The sequence below is a fragment of the Columba livia genome, chromosome 9 (genome assembly GCF_036013475.1).
Source record: "Columba livia isolate bColLiv1 breed racing homer chromosome 9, bColLiv1.pat.W.v2, whole genome shotgun sequence".
Taxonomy (NCBI): Eukaryota; Metazoa; Chordata; class Aves; order Columbiformes; family Columbidae; genus Columba; species Columba livia.
Window position 1 is genome coordinate 5511458 of NC_088610.1, and position 20348 is coordinate 5531805.

Here is a 20348-nt window from a genome sequence, read left to right on the forward strand (position 1 = left end):
ACAAGACCTATGAGGAGAGGCTGAGGGAGCTGGGCTTGTTTAGTCTGGAGAAGAGGAGGCTTAGAGCTGAGCTCATCACTCTCTAGAACTACCTGAAGGGCAGTTCTAGCCAGGTGGGGATTGGTCTCTTCTCCCAGGCAGTCAGCAATAGGACAAGGGGGCATGGGCTTAAACTCTACCAGGGGAAATTTAGGCTGGATATTAGAAAGAAATTCTTTACAGAGAGAGTGGTCAGGCATTGGAATGGCTGCCCAGGGAGGTAGTGGACTCACCAGCCCTGGAGGTTTTTAAACTGAGATTGGACATGGCACTTAGTGCCATGATCTAGTAAACGGACTAGAGTTGGACCAAGGGTTGGACTCGATGATCTCTGAGGTCTTTTCCAACCCAGTCGATTCTGTGATTCTGTGAATTCTCTTCTTTAAATTCAGAGATGGGACGTGAAGATCTATGCGGCATTCACCCACAAGCAGACCACTGGCATGAAAAGATGAATCTGTCTTTTATAATACTTTGGTGGTTTTACACTGGAACCTTTTTTTGGTTGTTTATGATGCAGATATACTGCCAATAGCTCCATCTCCATAAAGCAGGAATAACTCCAGCTGCCTTTCAACAAGGAAAAAAACAGCTCAGTGATGAAGGAAAACAAGCTTCACCATACAATGGGAAAGAGGGAACACTGGCTGCATTTAATCCAATGGACATTTTGGTAAAGACTTCAAGTACAGTTAGATTAATGCCAGAAGAGCCTTCAAGATCTATAAAATAAAACAGAAGCTGATTAGACATAGATGAGCTTAAGAAAAACTGAATCCAAATGCTCATTAGCCCAGCACAGTATTGGCCTGTCGTGATTTCTGCTTTTTGCATGTTTTCATGGGCTCTTCTCTCAGTACTGTCAGGGGTGACAATGGGGAGGTGGTCAGATAAGGAAATAGAATTACCATAGCTGGATTAATATTTATTTTCTACTCTATACTTTTCTGAAGAATAAAGATATCTGAAGTCAACTGCAAATGAACACAGCCTGGAATCTTACCAGAGGTTTCCTTTAAACAGGGAAAATAAGGAACAAGTGAAAACTACTTTGCTAGGAATTCTATTGTATGACCTGAACACACTTTAAATACAGTATTTCTATAAATTTCTGGCAGCAACTTTGTCTCTTTGGCCCCAAAGTAGCTGTATCCTAAAGATACAAATGCCTTTTTTAAAAAACACATATAAATCGATACGCAGCTCACTGAGCAGCCAACTCCCAGCTCACGCCCGGTGAGCATCAGCAACTCATGGAACATAAAGGCCTGTGATATACAGGGGGTCAGACCATGATCTCATGGTCTCTTCTGGCCTTAAACTGAAGGACTCGATTACATACTTGTCCAGCTAAAGCCCTTGGAAGCGAACGTTATTTCCATTTTAATGCCGAACTGTAAGATGAAGTTAGAGACCATACACACATCTGACTGAAAGTTGGAAGGTACCAAAAAAATAACAAAACGTGATAATAAAAAGCAGCTGCATGAAGAAAGATTTCAAGTAACGGTGCACGCACTTGAAATAGTGCGCTAGACAATACTTTTATAAAATTAGTCAGGAAAAAAACTGGAGTATTTACAGGGCAGCAGAACTTTTCAGGGTTAACTGTGCTTCCGTCCAGCGAGCGAGCCGGCAGGCACACACGGGCTGTGGTGCGTGGAGCTGCAATCTCGAAAAGCCAAGGGTCGTTTACATGATCTGCACATCCTGACACAGCTACAAAGAGCACACACTGGAGAACTGCATCAATTAACCCTCTCTGGCTCTTCTCCAGCCAAACCCCCACTCTTCCCTTCCCTGCTTTTCGAGCGCTGGAGCTGGATACGCCGCAATGTGTCCACCGGCAAACAAGGGCGGCAGCAGCCCGAGAGCTTTGCTAAGGAACAAAGAGAAAACTGCACATGGACTCTGCTAATCACTTAAGTCATCAAAAGAATGGAAGATAAAGGACAGCAAAAAAGAACAAGCTTATTTCTATATATATTTTTTAATACGTGGCAAGAATGATTCTTCTCCTCCATTCAAGATTTGAAGAAAATACCTGGGTAAGAAATATAGTTTTCCCAAAATAGAAATTCTTCATCTTGGTCTTAGAAGAAACCTAAGTGCTAAGCAAAAGCACACAAAGAGACAAGATTTAGAAAAATTATAAAAACCAAAACCAAATGAGCAACTTGTTTTCCAGAAAGCAGTGAAAAATCTTATCTTAAAATCCACCGTGTGATGAAAAAGAAAATTACAAAGGATCTCCCTGGCTGCAAAGTGAACTCTACCAAAATGCAAGAGAAAGAGGTAAGGCTTTCTTCACCTGAAAATTACAACACATGAGATCTTCACAGTAACTGAGTGTTGGTTCAGATTAGCACCGTGACAGCTGTTTCAGCCTGTGCTTGCAGGGGAAATGTAAGCGTTAAGTCTTCAGCAGAGTTGAGAGAGACAGAAAGAGAAAGAGAGAGGGAGAGAAAAGGCTGTGCTTAATAAAAGCCCTGCTCAGATTACAAAAACAAGCCGTTTACTCACCCCCCTCACTCCAAGTAATGGGTAAATTTAGATGTCTCAGTTCCATAAATCTTTACCGTACCCTTGAGAGTGTCACCAGTGTTTTATTGTCTACGGCTTCCTGACCCCCACCTGATAAATTAGGAACTGTAGACACTAAAACGGAAACCGCATACATCATTTCTCAAGATATTTTTGGGGTGACCCTCTGTGGAGAAATAGGATTCTTAATAAGGGGAAATATGGGACCTGCCATCTGCCTACGCACACGCTGTTGGAGACGAGACACTTGGGAGAGGAGGAGTTGCAGATACATAACGTGAGCATCTGCCTTTGCATCAGTTTGTACTTACAAAGAGCAAATCTACGTACGCTGCATCTAAAGGGAACCATTTGGGATCTAAATTCATCTATTGCATTTACAGCTGCAGAAAGTTGGGGGGGGAGAGAAAAAAAAAAGGAAGCTAATGCACTGCTTACTTTTCACAGCTATTGATTTGTGTCCTATCATCTTCTGAAACTTGAACCTCCCTAATAAAGGGGAGACCAGACCACTGAACCCCACCAACCAGAGATGGACACAACACAAGACTTTCAGTTTTAAGACCTAATTGTGCCCAGCAAGGCACAGGATAAAAAAAATACTGGATACCAGCTTGGACGTGGTCACTGTATCTCAAAATAGCAGATGACCAGTTTGCCATACTGACCATGCTGGCCTTTCTTCAGGACCATCCTGGACCAGTGAGGAACAGCGAACTCTTACAGCGGACGCGATTCCTGTGCAAAATACAGCTCCTGAATACCTTCTGCTGGACACAAAAATGTCCTATCCCTTACATTTCTTGAACGGGTCTGGAGCTGGCAATGGATCTTTGTCGCCTCTCTCAGTAACAGCAGAACCCAAGCAGGACGATCCAAGTGATGAACAAGGAAACAAAGTGTGTTGGGCAGCGTTACTGATTCTCCTGGTGATAATCCCCACCATTGGGGGGAACATACTTGTCATACTGGCCGTGTCTCTGGAGAAGAAGTTGCAATATGCCACCAACTACTTTTTGACGTCCTTGGCGGTGGCAGATTTGCTCGTGGGTCTGTTTGTGATGCCGATTGCCCTTCTCATAATATTATTTGGTAAGTACAGCGCATTTGTTTCGTCAGGCTGGCATACAGGGTAAAATTTGGGGAGGTCTAATTTAAACTGAAAAACTGTTTGCATTCCACCAGCTGTAAAAAAATCACTTGGATGAGGGCTGCTAAATCTTTTCTCTCTCTCACCGTAATATAGCTTAATGTCTTTATGGGAATTATACTCGCTGGGGAGATTCTTTCCTTTAAAACAAACCATTCAAAAATCACCTGAGACTTAGAACTGACACTAAGTTGGAACTGGACATAGGAAATTACATTTTGTACAGTGGAATATTACTTTTAACAACATCAGCACAATCTTGGTACCTGTTCTACTGGATATTACACGAATTGCAGTCTTCTCTTAAATGTGAAATGAAGAACAGGTATCTGTTCAGTCCACTGAGCAGATTATGAACCTTCTAGGAGTCAGGCACCTGATTTTACCTCAGTATTGACTCCAGGCTCCATGAACAGCCAGAGATGGTCCCGGGCACCATCTGTGACAACAAAGCAATCAGATAAACTGATTCTCTCCCATTCCTGGGAAAGCAGCAGGTTCATAAAGTGTCCCAAAGAATCAAGCCAAGGGAGCTTCAATCCCTGTTCCTAATGTTTGAGACTCAGATTTATCAGTTAGTCTGGTTCATATGGAATAAAATAGGTTATTTTTTACATGAACATACATCGTGTGAGACGTTTTCTTTCTGGTTACTCATTACAGAACAAGCGTGACTCTTTCATATCCTCTCATGCCCAGCTTTATTTCAGATGTTACTTTTCGCAGCTAATCAGAGGCAGCTCCATGAGAAAATCTCTCTCTTTTATGCCCAAAAATTCTTTACGAATGCATTTTAAATGGTCTATTTTCATATCATACAAATGGAAAAAAAAACCCAATCAGCACGAGTCTGGTTTTTCAATAAACTTACAGATTTACACAATTATCTTCAATGTATAGATACCACTGGGCCTTAGCTAATGAAAAGTTGCAGTTCATTTCTCCTATGCTGGATCTCTAAGAGTTGTCTGAGCAACAAGCAAACACAACCATAAACTTTATTTCAGAAAGGCTTTTGTTTGCTGCAGAAGCCTGGTATCACTTTATTAGCAAATGTGTTTATTCACTTTATGCCTTGAGACTGAACTTCTACCTATTACAGATTGCTTCTCCCTGATTGAATTCAACATCAGAATCCAGTGTTGATATAATAAAAGCCTTTTTTCAAGCAACAGTTTCTAAAATGAAAAATGAACATACCTGACCAGGACAGCAATTTCTAACTTGAAAAAAAGACAGTCACTTCTAAAAAACCTTGGTATATCATGTACATGCACGTGTGTGTAGAGGGAAGAAACAGGTATAGATACACACAGATATTGTAACTGCTTAGTTCCTCCCAAAGGCCTCATTAATAATAAAACTACTAACCATAAAAAGTACTAACATTGGACTAGCAATCAACACAAAGTGAAGGCAAGTCCTGGATTTCATGGAGCTGTTTTTTGGTGCTGGTGGAGTTTTTTTGGTTTGGATTTTATTATTACTTTCTTTTTGCTAGGCTAATAAAACTTTTCTTTTTAACTTTATAAAGAGACTACTGCTCCTTAATCTCTCAATCCACTGCTAAGCCCTGGTTACAACAGTTCAAAGCATGCTAGGAATCTTAATTTAAAAGTCAAACAAAAGCGTCTTTCATGTTGCAGGAAATTTACAGGAAAATAGCAAAATTAGCTATAATTAACTAAGACAGACTGCAACCAACCTTTCACACGGCAGTGGTTAAAACTGAGATCTCTTGCATACAAGTCTCCCTCTGGCAGCCAACCAGAGAAACTGCTTTGCCTCTCATGGACTGGGAGAAGATGCTGAGGTGTTTATAGAAGTTCAAAGCACGAGCAAAACATGAGCAGTTACTGGAATGTAGCTAGAACAGATATTTAAATACATACAAGTCTAAATCTTGAGGCTACGTTAGCCAGATAACTACTTGGACATAGAATAATCATTAATAGCCAGAGAGCCAAATAAATCCAGCCTCCTGGCACTTCCACACAAGAATGTTTCCATAATAATGAAATAGCTGCGTGCAGCTTCTAGATACAGAACACAAATATTATGCTTCCGACTTGGGTCTGATAACTAATTACGTGGAGGATATTTGAGGGGAAAGGTGTGAACTGAAGTACAGTCACAATAAAGATTCTGACTGTAAAAACGGATGTGTCGGAGCGTTCCAATTCAAAACCTACTGCAGATATTGGCTCCGTGCCCTGACAGGGCGCTTGCAGAAAGATCTGCAGAAATTGACTGTCTGCAATAAAGAGAAACCCCTTTCAACAACGAATTAATAAATGCATCTGTAACTCACTCACAGGTATAACAGCACGAGCAGCGGATTATTTATTCTCAGCAGAGGGACCAAAATATACTCTGGTAATAACACACACTGCAATTTTAATTTAGGAGAGCGAGTGTCAGAATGTCCAAACAGTTCATTGCTTTTATTGCTTGCTAAATTCTTCTCATTTCTTCAGAAAGAAGGAGGGCATGATAGGAAACAACTGCATTCTCTGAAATCGAGCTTTCCGAGTTGGCCACATCTCTAACTACTGAAGGAAAGAAAAATGTTGCTATTCATCAGATAGTGAAATTAGCAAATGAACTTGAGAGATCCTCTCAGGTGCAAAACCTGCAGCAGGAAGGATTCTGCTGCCCATGGCTTGGTGGGCAATGAGTTACTTGGAGATAGTGCACATACCATCTTATTTGAAAATATACTCCCTGTTCCTGATATTCATCCACTTAAAAATCAGAAGGTAAAGCTGATTATCCGAGGCTGCAAACCACTATTTAAAAAAAAATATCTATCACAAGCACTATCCATCTTAAGCTTCTTCCATTACGGAAGACAAACCACAGCAAATCTTCCCTCATTGCTTGTAAAAACTACCCAGAGAAAAAGGCTTTAATTGAGGGCCACTTGCCAAAATTTCAAATCCAAAGATAAGTAAGAAAACACAAGTTTACTCCTCACAAAGGAGCTCTAATACAAATAAAATGAGTTCAGCACTGACACATGGCAAACACCACACACCCCCAGCCTGACCACCGAAGCGCAGGGTTAAGTCAGCCAGTGATTAAAAATATCCAATTTCCATCTCCGTAAATGCATCATAATCTAACAACAACAAAATCCTTTGCAGGCAACACGTTTCGGCACCCTTACAGCAGAACAACAGTTTCCAAGACTATTTAAAGTCACATTTTATTGCTCACGTTTTGTCTGAACTAACCCTTAATCAGAGCCAAAAGAAGTCGTCTTGTTTTTCTGGAGTGGGCAAAACCATTTAAAGCCCATCAAATCAATTATTTCTTTTAACTTTTTTTTGTTTTTTAAAACATCTGGTTACATGAACCACAAGACATTTTGGTTTTCCTCTTCTTTTTCCTTCAGAAAGGCACCCTACCTTACTGCCAGCTGAAGTGCGGGTAGAAAAATGAAATACGAGTGTTTCATAATATAGTAATTAGAACTTTCTCATGCTTGATGGAATGATTTTTGAAGCATAATTTCAACCATTATATCTATTCTAGGAAATACGCAGCTAGATATTAAAAAGTACTGGTTAATGATTTGGAAAGAGAACGACTCTTTTCCTTCGGCCCCAGAGGCAACATCACCCCCACCTGGACGGGCTCCATCCACCCGTTTAACAGGGGAGGTTTCCCAACGCAGGGGAGAATGCAGACAAGCATGTGCTATGTCTGACTTGATAAAATTTTCCACCCTCTGGAATTCGTAATTCAAATCAAGGCAGCACCATTATCACTTCCATCTATCAGTTACATTATGAAAAAACATTTTAATCTCAAACGACTGCAACATTACCACATTGATAAGACTGGGCATTACAATAGTCCCAACTCACCTGGCATTCTCAGCACGCAGATCTGTTTATTCAGAGCGAGGAGATAAAAACCAATCTGATTTGTTATTCTTTTTCCTTAATCGTCACTCAACAAAAAACTCTGACAATACTATTAATGTGCCTACCGAGTACAGTTGAATTCTATAAAGAATGAAAATATATTTAGTAGATCGACTTCTACCATGAGAAATAGAAAAAATAAATCCATGTTCACACATTGTTATAGACACACAACACTAATGGGCACCTTAAATTGAACACTGCTAGAACTGGATTGTGATACAAACTACTTGTGAGTGAAAATAAAGCAGTTAAGAAATAAAAATAATTACTGTTTCATTAAAATTCATTTGGTTTGGTATTGTAGATGTTGATAGGGGAGACCCAGCTCTCAAAAATATGAGCCTTTTGGAAAGCTGAACATTAAAACCCCTTTATCTTGGACACAATGCAGCTGACAGAACCTATGTTCACTAGAGATTAACGCTAAAGGCAGATAACTACTGTAAGAAATGCCAGACTTAAAATCCAAGCCATCTCTCTTGAAAAAACAACAACAAACAACACACATGAAAACTCTTCAATTTCTACAAAATCATTACAGAGACAGACAAGCCCTGCTTTGCCACACTAGTGCTCAGTTGTATCTGGTCAAGTGACGCACTAAACCCACTTCAAAACTGTGTGAACCAGATTCCTCAAGATCTCCACTGAGATTCAACCGTGGTTCTGCAATGATTGATTAATATACATTGCTTATGACCCATTACCTCCTTCATTTAATACAACCTTGACTCATCGGAGACATAGCTGAAAATAACCATTTAACAGCAGGGCACAAGAAACAAGCACAGTCGTATCCCTTATTTTAAACACTTTTTTATCCAGAGTCCTTGCCACAAAGAGCTTATGATCTGAAAAGGACAAAAAAACTGGGAAAGGTTTAGAATACACAAACAGCCTGATCAATACGACGGCAGCAACCATCCCACTTGGGAGCTACCTAAACTGTAAGACAATCCTGCTGAGGCGGCAGCAAAGCTCAGTTCCTGTAATACTGATGCCGAGGGAAAACTGCACACTGGAAACCCTCCAAAAGCTTGGAATCTAATGAGTTTTCTGTTCTCTTTCAGACAACGCCTGGCCTCTCCCAACTGCCTTGTGTCCTATCTGGCTGTTCCTTGACGTCCTCTTTTCCACAGCTTCCATCATGCACCTCTGTGCCATCTCACTAGACCGCTATATTGCGATTAAAAAGCCAATCCAGGCTAGTCAGTACAATTCATGGGCTACAACAATCATCAAAATCATCGTGGTTTGGCTCATTTCAATAGGTATGTGAGACCTGGAGAGTTGAAAAGGAATGCAGAAGCTTTTTGTGTCCAAAACAATAGGTGAAAGCTGGGCAAAATGGAAAATTTGGCCAAGTACTACTGGTTATTAGACCCTAACACTTGGGCTGGCCTAAGTCCACCTGTTGGATCATACACAGCTACATCCTAAGAACTGCTGCTCCTTATCAGGCTTACCAGAAAGGGCAAGGATTGAATAGGGATAATCATCGCTCTTCTTCATGGTCCTAAAAGTCCAAAACTCAGAAGGCAATATCTGCAGGCATAGCAGGCCTCCTGTTGCGGTATATTCTGTCTCAAGCACAATTTCAAGCCCTGAGAAGATGCTGTTAAAATCTCTGCCTTACAATTGTCCCATGAAGCAAGTAAAAAGCAATCAAAGATTGAAATACAAATGAGTGGCTGGTAACATTCACACTGCAGATGGAGATGCCCTGGCAATATGGCATATAGAAAGGCTAACTTCTACGCAAAAATAAACCAAACAACAAACCTTGAATGGTTTATATACAGGATGCCAATGTATAAACTTTAATGACATGAGCACGTGTCCGATGTGCATGTAGCACCTCAGCTGTCTTTAATGCTTAAAAACATAAATCTGTTAAGTGAGCTAAGGAGGTGAAAACACTTAATTCAAATAACTCAAGGCGTGCTGCAGGCAGCCGTAGGCATAGTGCTGTACACTCTGTGTGCAAGAGGAAGAACAAAATCATTCTGGGTTATAAAGGCCAATGACGCACAGGACAATGGGTACATCCACCTTCGTGGCCGAGGCACACGTGCCTACACTCAAAAATTCCAACTTGAAAAAAATTGTGATGATAGCAGAAGAGATGCTTTCTCTATTTAATCACAAAAATAGGAAACTGTTAGCATGATAAGACACAAGTTGACTGTTTAATGCCTGATTTTATTGTTATTAATCAGCGCTGTACTTTTTAGTTTCTTTTTTCTCTAACACAGAAGTACTCTGCAGCTAAGCCAGGGTTCTCCAAAGCAAAGGCTAATTTGGCCCAATCCTCATTTCAAATGTTTGCTGTATCTGACGTGCCTCTTAGCAAGAAAGGGATCAAGTGGCTGAAGGGTAAACCATTTTCCTCTTGCTGCTCTCAACCAACTTCAGTAAGCAGGGGAGCAGAGGAATACGGTAAATCCCCAGACCTCATTAAGTGGTATCAGGAAACAGAGCACAAATAACCTTCACCAGACAGCAAGGAACCTTTTGTTTTTGTTGTAATGTCAGATTGCTGGCAAATGAAGTGCTGACTGTAATTCAGCAGTTATAAAAAATTCATTTAAAATACAAGACTGTTAAGGTTTTTTTTTTTAAATGAGTGGTGAATTACAGAGCTAGCTAGCCTCATTTAAACACTCTTAAATATGCAAGAGACTTTAAACAACGAATCTATCTCAAACACACACTGCATAATTCTGGTGTCTGTTTAACTATTTATATATATGAAAGAGTGAAGCAGGGGAAAAAAAATCAACTGTCTGTGACCACTCGCTCGATGCGGTTAAGATAAGAAGGAAAGAATAGTTTTACTTATTTGCAGAACTGCCCTTCAAGAAGTGCAAAGGTTACCCTGAGAGGTAAAAAAAATAAAAGCAGATAGCATTAGGGAAACACATTTCACTGGAGGAAAAGTCATATTAACTCTAACAAATAGAGTCAAAGCAATTAATGTGTTTTACACTTGAGAAGTTGGCAACTTTATAGAGCTTCCTCAATTACTAAGGGTTAGGCCCAGTCTCCTTAGACATGGCACTCTGCTAAAGCTGAGCTTGCCAAGTCTCACAAAGAGCTGCTTGCCCAATTACCCATGTGATGCTCTCAACAATTCCTGTTCTCTGTCACCATGTGCCTGCCCCAGGGCTCAGGAACTACGTTTCTTTAGAGACCCTGAGGCTTCAGGCCTCCTCAAAATAGAGATTGCAAGCAAATACCATAAGCTGAAGTACTTGGTTTTTCTCCTGTAGGCATTGCTATTCCGGTCCCTATCAGAGGCATTGAAGATGGAAATGGCAACTCTACAAACATCACGTGTGTCCTGGCGCCAGATCGTTTTCCTGACTTCATTCTGTACGGATCAGTGGCTGCGTTCTTCATTCCCCTCGCTATCATGATAGTGACTTATTTTCTGACAATCCAAGTGCTGCGCAAGAAGGCCTACCTGATCAACAAGCCACCTCAGCGTTTCACTTGGTCCACAGTGTCCACGGTGTTTCAGCGTGACACAACACCTGCCTCCTCGCCAGAAAAGGTGGCCATGCTGAATGGCTCCAGAAAGGACAAGACTTTGTCCAGTGACATGCCCATCTGCAGAACCTCTACAATTGGGAGGAAGTCCATGCAAACAATAACCAACGAGCAAAGGGCATCAAAAGTTCTTGGGATTGTGTTTTTTCTTTTCTTGTTGATGTGGTGCCCGTTCTTCATAACAAACATAAGTTCAGTTCTGTGCAACTCCTGCGACAAGGAGGTTTTTCAAAAGCTTATGGAGATATTTGTTTGGATAGGATATGTATCCTCAGGAGTGAACCCTCTTGTCTATACACTCTTCAACAAAACATTTAGGGAAGCTTTCAGCAGGTATATCACTTGTAACTATCGGACCACAAAGCCTCTCAAGGCCCTTCGGAAGCGCTCCAGCAGGATCTCTTTCAGAAGCTCTGTGGCAGAAAATTCCAAGCTCTTTGTCATGCATGGGATGAGAAATGGGATTAACCCCATTATGTACCAGAGCCCAATGAGGCTGAGGAGCTCACCCATCCAAACCTCATCGGCCATTCTGCTGGATACATTGCTGCTCACAGAGAATGAAGTTGATAAAACAGAAGAACAAGTCAGCTACGTATAGTGGAATGGCAGCCATGTCCACATCATAGTATTACTGTATATGTATTATTCTAGGTAACTGTGCTGTAAGAGGGTATAAATACTATTGTTTTCTGTTATTTATGCAAGCAATATCTTATAAATTTATATTAATTCCTCTCCTCCTAAGTCTCCTCTACTTTAACCCCAACCCCGTGGTGACAACCACAACCTCATTCCACGATAAGTGACCAATGTCTACAGCCTGTAGCCTACAGGAAGAGGGAAATAAAGAAGAGCTAAAGCAGTTTGAGTATCTGACTTCAGTTCTCATCATCTTCAGTCTCTTCCAAGTACATTTTGATAAGAAAAGCATCTCTGTACAAACACTGATTTAACATTCACACTGGCAGGAAGACAGAACGCGCTGCAGGTTGATGCTCTATGATCAAGTCCGCAAGGAGATACAAGCTTGCTGGTTTTAATTAAAACCTTTACTCTGTGTACACAGAACAGCACACAGGGTCACTGCATTGCCTCCTACAGACAGGTTCCTCTGCTAAAACTGTGTATCCAAGTACAAGCTTCTCTTCTTCTCTGGGGGAACATATATCACAAGCAGAATCACTTGCTCCAGAGACCAAAAGGTGTTTGTGTCCATTCCACAAGGGGTAAAACTGGTTTTTAGCAGGGTGAGAAAAAACGCCGTGTGCTGAAATCATCCCTCTGTGAGCAGAATCTCTTACCCACCCGAATTTCATCTCCATTACTCTCACATACACATAAGCCTGGTATTGTCAGATTTGTCACAGAAAATTGCTGTTTGTTCTTTTCATACTAAGAAAATTAGAGCATTTAACCAAAATTGGACAATACCACATGAATGATCACGAGCCAAATAGGACAGACAGTGCCTGGAACATCCCTTTAATTTATATGAACAAACTTCCTTTTCTATGATCATTGGAACTTCAGTGAAAGCCTCCCCTCAGCCAATGTAGTTCACACGAAGCAGAAAAATCACAGATAGAATAGCTATTTCACTTGAAAATAAAAGCAAGTGTTTAAGAGAGAGCAGAGACCACAATACTATCTAGACCTACACACACATTCACCATTTAGCTTAGCTCAAAATCATTTCATTGGACTAACAGCTAAGATTACAGGTCCCAATCTTCACTCTCCCAGACATGCTCAAGCCTCCCATCAGAGCATGGAATGTATAGAAAGAATCATTCCTCACAATCTGTAACAGCTCCCAGAGTCTATCAGCTGGGAAATCAGGAACTTCGGACGCTTCCAGACCATTTCACTTTGGGAAGGGAAACCAGATTTCCCCAAAGTACTGGAGTTCTTACATTAAGCAGCCAGGTCACTTCATTTTTTTAATACTTTCCATTTACAGTAAAATGTTCAGCTTGGGCTTTGTTTTCATTTTTAATGTTTTCAGAACTCTGTAGTTACATACTAAAATTACGTACAGCGAAAAGCTTAGGTTTTTTCACCCACAGAACAGAAAGTACTAAAGATAACATGTCCTTCCAACATTTATTTTTATATATTTAATTTAAAACATATGCGAGGTCGAATCAGAGCCTAACGTAACAACTGCCAGGGGGTTCCAGAAGAAAGTATTAAAAATACTTCTGTGGGACTTACAGTCATTTATCTCCTTCCTCCTCTTTTTGGTGATAGTCACTAGCCACTTAAGTTAGAATAAGCTCTATCTGCTCTTGGTACTCTTTCGTCAATTAAAATTTGTTTAAGAGAAACCTGTCGTTAAAAGTCAGAATTGATGGATTGCTATAGCTGTGAAAGATGCCTAAGAGTACTTAAGAATCAAAAGCCTTCAATAAGAGCTGGATTAATTTGAAGCTCCAGGAGGGGGAAGAAGTAGAAATAAAACAAACCTCCAAACCCCCCAAAACTTCCAGGTATGTAGCTGAAAATATCCCAGACTAGTGTCTCATTTAGCCCAAAGCAGGTGCTCTGGAACCAGGTAAAAGTGCAATCACATCCATGCACTGAGTGATCACAGCAAACAAATTAAAAGTGTTATCTGCAATGCAGGAACCAGCCTTCATGAGCAATAACACTGCTCTTGAGGGGTTTTTGCCCAGCAGCCAGACAGCAAGAAGCAGTCATCTTTGAAAACTCTTCTCTTGCTACTTAAATAAATCCATGCCGATCAAACAAAACCCATTCATACAGCAGGAAGCAATCGTCTACTTGAAGCAACAACTTATTTTCTTTCCAGCAGGAACATCACAGCTGGTTCTCAGCATCTGGAAACAGCAAGAGGTAACTCGGTTGTCTTCCGTCTGCCCCTGTTCTTGTGCAACTGTCAGTCTAAAATGAGACGAGGAGTAACTCGCCCCAAGTGTCCCATAGAGAAAGATTCCAAGGCTTCTTTCGTAGTCAGTGGTTACACTCCACCAACAGGAAACAACCCTTGAAAAAGTCTCACTCAAAGCTGGATTTTGGCAAGCCAGCATACAGATTTCTCAATTTTAGTAACCAGAAATAGAAGCTCAACATGTTCCAGTTACTGAATAAACCTCAATCGAAAGGACTAGTGACTAATCAAAAATCTGGGATTCCTACAGAGAAAGGAAATTTCTCCATAGACAGATATACATCATCAAGAAAACATGCACATTCTAGTTAAGACACAAAGTGTAAAAAGAAATTGCTTGTCTGCTGACCAAGCAAACAAGCTAAGAATTCAGGTAAGTCTTGGAAAGCATACGGACACAGGGAGAAGAAAGACGAAGAGAAGATGCAGAACTATGAAATCAAAAGACAACATAACGGGTGGCAGAGATCTTGTTTTAGCAACTGTATCTACAAGAACAGACCTGAACAAAGACATTCCATTCATTAGCAATGATTGAAAATAAGAGAGTCACTGCGAGCTACTGTAAGAAAGCACAAGTTTGTTGTATGGTAACTAAGGACAACACTGCTCTGGTGGTGCTGACAAGTGAAATAAGAGGCTCAGGACTATATCCATGAGCATCGTCTTCAAGTAACACAAATATATAAAATGTATTTTTACATGCTGTGAAGTTAGAGTATTTTTATAGCTTCCAGCTTCCTTCGCAAAGATAGCAGCCTAAAAAATAACTGATGTAAGGTTTGCAGTCACTTGCTAGCAGAACACAAGACCCTTCTGCACTTCCCTTTTATCCAAAAGAAGACATTCCTTTCTCTGGAGTGAAACGCTCTCAGCTCTTTCAGAATGTGACCCATGCCAAACCAACCACCTGGCCAGCTCCTTGGCCTTTAATTACTACAGAAAATCAGAACAACAACTCACACAGTTACCTAAGTTCAGCTTTCCCCATCATCACAGAAACTTTTATCCAACGTATTTCTTTTTAAACTACTAGAGAAAACAGACAAAAGCCAAAGCTGATCTGCAACATCCAAGCGCTATGAGAAAAAATACATTGTTGAGGAACAACAGCCAAGTACGGCATTTTTTGTCGTTTAATTATTGTAAATACATTAGGAGATACTTAGTCGATGTTCTGGCTGCCTATCTAATTAAAAATTACAGCACAGATGTGGACATAAGGACTTAGCTATAAATATATCCATCTCGGCAGTCTTGCAGAGAGGAAAATAATGGAGTTTGGAGCCTAACAGAATTAGTGCCTTGAAATGCAAATAAAGGGAATACCTTAAAAAACAAACCCAAACAAACACCACACACACAACAACAAAAAAACCCAGACAAAAATCAAGCAAAACAAATAAAATCCCAATCTTTAAGCCACTCTAAGAAACAAGAGAAGCAAGAAATTCAGCTAATCTCAACTGTGGTGATACAAAACACATTTTGTGAAGCCAGTCCCAAGCCAGTTGGGGTTCTATACGCTGCAAGCCTTTAGTTCAGATCCTATTGGAAAACTTTTAGGCAGTCAGGAAAATTTGTTCATCACCCATTTTGTGTTCTCCAAGTGCAAAACTCTTCCTAACCACATCATACTAGTATCAAATGCATCGAAAACTAGTATCAAATGCATCGAAAACCAGTTATAAAATCCAGTGTTACGCAGAAGCCGAGGCACTGAGGAGACTGATGCTATAAAGCTATTCACTACCATACAAGAGGCACACTGATTTCTCATGGTGCTTCACAGAAAATGTCATTTTTCTACACCATTTTCTTACTGTGGAAAAATCCACAGCACTGCAAGCTGGCAGGAGAAAGCAAAAGCGTTACTCCCCTGCATCTTTTTCTAGGTTGTCATATGTAACATCAGCCTTAAAAGGTAAAGTAATGCAAGCACAGTAAACCCAGTAAAGGCACATTGCACAACCTGGGGCACCAGTGTCCAAAACAGCAGGACACTTCCCAAAGCTCTCCTGGCTGGAGCCAGGGGTCCCAGATTCTGTCCAGCCCACAGGACAGAGTTAATATCACTGTGAAGTATTAGATTTCTGTCACTGTATTGATAATGATGCTTTTGTACCATTGCTAAGGAGACTCCTTGTCTTACACCTCCCCTTTGGCTCTCTAGGTAACAAAACAACAGTCAGGAGAGAACTTCCACGCTTCTGCTTTGGCATTCGACACCCTGGTGTTTACTGCCAGTGCCCGTTCCCATGAGACACAGTTTTCTCCAGCTGCAGAGGCTTCTGCCCTGCAGAACAGGAGAGGATGTTATCTCATTTTTAAATGGGAAGCTAGTTACAAAAATAGGAAAGATGGTTTGCTGAAGTGTTCATTTTTACTCTTATATTTAATAACTCATACCAAACCCTATTTGCCACACCTAAGATTCCTTGCATCCAGGTATTCAGGTCCTTTCCAATCTCTGGAAAACAACAATATGCTCTTAAAAACGAAGAACATCTTACTCACTGAAGGATCCTGTTTATGCTCTAGACAGGTGACAGTAACTCATTTTCAAATTCATCAGGCCCTGCACAACAAATGAGCCTTTTATTCTGCAAGATGCATATCAACAGTTCTGAATAAAACAACAGGAAGGTTTTGCCACAAAAAAATATTCACCAGCTTCATTTAATGGCTCAAAGAATGTCAGCATTTTTGATTACAACTTGGAAGAAACTATATCAGATTTAAACCAACGATATTCATTTACTTATCTGCACAGACATTCCATTTTACAGTAGGAAGTTAAAATGCTTGCTGAGATTTTCAAAAGCTCTCAAGTGATATAGGGCTCTGAGTCCTATTTTCCAAAGTAAGTAAAATCTCATGTATACGAATAGTCTAGAACAAAGACAAAACAGTAGCAGGGAAAGAATTAATGCAAGAGGTCATAGTGCATTGCTTCAAACAGCAAATGTTATTTGTGCAACATGATGTACAACTACAATTTTCATCACAAATTGGATTAGTTTTGCCAAGGGACTTCTCCAGGGCTCTACAGTTTGGTCAGTGAAGACATACAGCTCTGTTTCCAGTTTCAGACCCGCAGATAAAGACATTTTCACATCCAACAAAACCTCAGGGAAAGTCTAAGGCTTCTCCTGATTACAGTAAGATCTCTGTTATCACTAACCTTTCACTGAAAGAGACCCTCATTCTCCTCCCCCAGGAAGTCTGAATAAGGCAAAGATAAAACGGGTTGGAGGGTAAAAAAACCAATGCTTTAATCTTTCCCACACAAGAATTTTCACTAAATTCCTCTTCTTCACAACTGACACACTGAAAAAGTCACTGGTCAGATCACCTTAGAGTGACTGTCGGCCTCGTGATCGGTTACCCAGAAGATCAGTCATCTGCCTGCTGGATAAAGGTGGCTTGCCAGAGTTAAGGAAAACAAACTGTCCAGGCCTCCCTGGAACAAAAGCCTGGTATCTGATCTGTGTTTGCTCTAAAACAAATATATAGAGTTAAAACATCAAAGGCTATGTAAACACAAAGAAGACATAAGCAGGAAGCATTACTGTTTCACTTGCATCATCCCAAATGAAGATCTGAACACGAGCCACGTTTGGGTAGCTCTCACAAGGCTACATCTTCCTTTTGGGACGTTCTAGAGGCTGCGCTGTTCCCTCTTCTGCCCTTAGACTTGTCCCAACAATATTGCACCAGGGCAGAAGCAGGAGCCCACAACTTAAGTCCCGCGTCCCCATGGCTCTTATTCCCCTGAGATCATTAAACCTTTTTGGTTCATGCTCTCAAGCACTGCTGCATCCCTCATTGGAGCTTTCTCCCTAACCAGTGTTGTTATATCTATAAAACATCTACCTCCTCATTCCATAAATAAACTAAAGTGTTTAGATACATTGCAGCGCTGCTCTAACATATAACAATGTAAAAATAAAGCTGACTACATAACCAATCACATCTTGCTCTGCAATATAAACAAAAATCAATTCATGATCTAAAGTGGTAAAAATTAAGATAAAAATCATTCTTTCCATTTTTAAAAACACTTGAATTTTATTGTGTTTTCCATCTCATGATAATAGTCTTAAAAAAAAAAGAAAAGGGCTGATGAGAAATCACAAGTGCCTTAAATGCTGTTTTCCAACAGCCATGATAAATATTTTATACACCACTTGAGTAGAAAGCAGGACTAATGTATAAACATCAACAATAAGGTAAGTTTGCTATCTGTGATCACTGGCCAAAGTATCAGGACTGGGAGAACAGAGACACGCCACAGTAGCCAAGTCAATACATCACGTCTTGCTATTTCACAACCCAGCTTCTTGCACAGCCCTGCATCCACACTGCAGTCTCCAACATCTCGAGTTTATTCATGCCTCTGTGCCATTTTACAATAACATTTAACTTAAAAGTGTCTCCTGTAAGAGGTGCCCATTTTTAAACACAGGGAAGGTGTGAAAAGCCTCAGGTTTTTATGTCAGACTATTTGGACCGTCTTACTAGTTGCAAAGAGGAAGAAAGGAGGAGACAGTTTTGAAACAATTCTCTTGCACCCAGAGCATTTTCCAGTAATTTAATATAGTGGCATGAAAATGATCAGTTGTAAAATATGTAACTAGTGCCTAATTCTTGTAAGGCATTAAGCCAAGAGGCAAAAGAGCCATCCCATGTCCTATAGCCAGGCAAGCTGTGCTTTTGATCCCCAGGCAGCAGACCTGTGGAACTGCTTCTCAACAGTCAGCAAAAGCACAATTAACAGCAACAACGCTGCTGGTCAACAAGCTTCGATATCTGTAGCCCCCTAGAAAGCTTTGCGGACTTGAAGAATAGAACAAGGGAGTTAGTTTTGTGCTATCTGAACATCACCAATGTACTCTGCGGCTCGAGCAGTGCGATTGCTGCTGCTTTGCTCCCTGCGTTGACTTGCCTGCAGACGATGGCACAGTCGGGAAAGCTCGGAGCCAACAACCAAGCGTGTAATTGCTATGGCGGCATGAACCCCACACCCTGATCCTTCACAGCTCCAAAGCTGATGCTCTGAACAATGTGCAGAGTCCATCAACTGCTCCTTACATGTCTTCCCCGCAAGGTACCACAGGACTTGCTGGGCAAACACAAGTAGCGATCCTATTGCAGAAGCAAGAATTTCACCAAGTTTTCCCCTTTGCTCCAGGCAAATGAGATGACTTTGAAAAATAATGTAGGAAAAACACTCGTGCAAGTGCATTTTAACATTTTTTTTAAGTTATCTGAGAAGATAACAGGTGTTGCAGTTACAAAAAATACCCAACTGCTAATTTAACAAGAGCCATAAGTATAGACTGTTTTCACTCAATATGTTTAGGAACATAGAAATTCTCTTAAGGAATTATATGCTAAGTACTGAATGGTTTAACTGGACAATTTGCTATCTTTAATAACACACCGGAAAATTTTAATCTTGCAATTCTCAGGCAAAGCTCAATAATCTAGACTAGAATATCCTATCTAAACCTTGATTCCTGAATTTTGAATAATGAAGTAGCCACACACATTCTTCTGTAGACTTTTCCAATAAGTAAAAAGTGCAAAAAAAATAAAAATCTAACAAAAAAAAATAATCTGTGCTTTAAAAAAAAATTAATCTTCAAGTTAGAGCAAAACCTTGTTGCTCTAAAAACAAATGTCATGTTTTGTTACGTTATGTTCTATCACATTTACTGTTTCTGTGCTGCTTTCATTAACTCTAGTTATTAGAAAACAAAGCTGTGCTCTTGAGTGTACACAGCGTTGAAGGTATGTGCTAGCAAGGAAGACTCACAGGGGTAAACAAGGACAGAAAGGCCTTACAGAATGTTCTGCTATGCAAAGGTGTTGCCTAAAATAGCTGCCTTTGTGACATTTATGGCATTTTTAGTTCAAATCCAAGAGGAAGAACTTTTATTCACATATAGCTGCAACAAAAGGAGAAAACAAACTAGGTATTTATGACACAAAGTAAATTTGTGGGCTCTAGCTCTGTCAAGAGCTGTCACATTCACCAATGCTGCTTTACAGAAATCACCACCCTCTGACTGTGCAACCTCCACCTTCATATGGATGTTATTATTCCTACAGCAGGAACAGACAGAAGCACAATCTGTGCATACTCGTGGTTCTGTAATGTACAACCCAGCAGATGAACTTACACCTCCAGCACGCTCATCCCTACAGT

The 20348-nt window shown here is 40.5% G+C and overlaps 2 protein-coding genes across 2 annotated transcripts in view; one reads left to right on the forward strand and one right to left on the reverse strand.

Annotated features, from left to right (window-relative positions):
• PSMD1 (proteasome 26S subunit, non-ATPase 1) overlaps positions 1-20348 on the reverse strand; it is a 69616-nt gene that overhangs the window by 30679 nt on the left and 18589 nt on the right. The window lies entirely within an intron of this gene.
• Positions 1680-12086, forward strand: HTR2B (5-hydroxytryptamine receptor 2B). Its single transcript, XM_005513236.4, has 4 exons — positions 1680-2334; positions 3031-3675; positions 8739-8939; positions 10941-12086. The coding sequence occupies exons 2-4, from the start codon at positions 3366-3368 to the stop codon at positions 11819-11821; spliced, it is 1392 nt and encodes a 463-aa protein (XP_005513293.1). The 5' UTR covers positions 1680-2334; positions 3031-3365; the 3' UTR covers positions 11822-12086.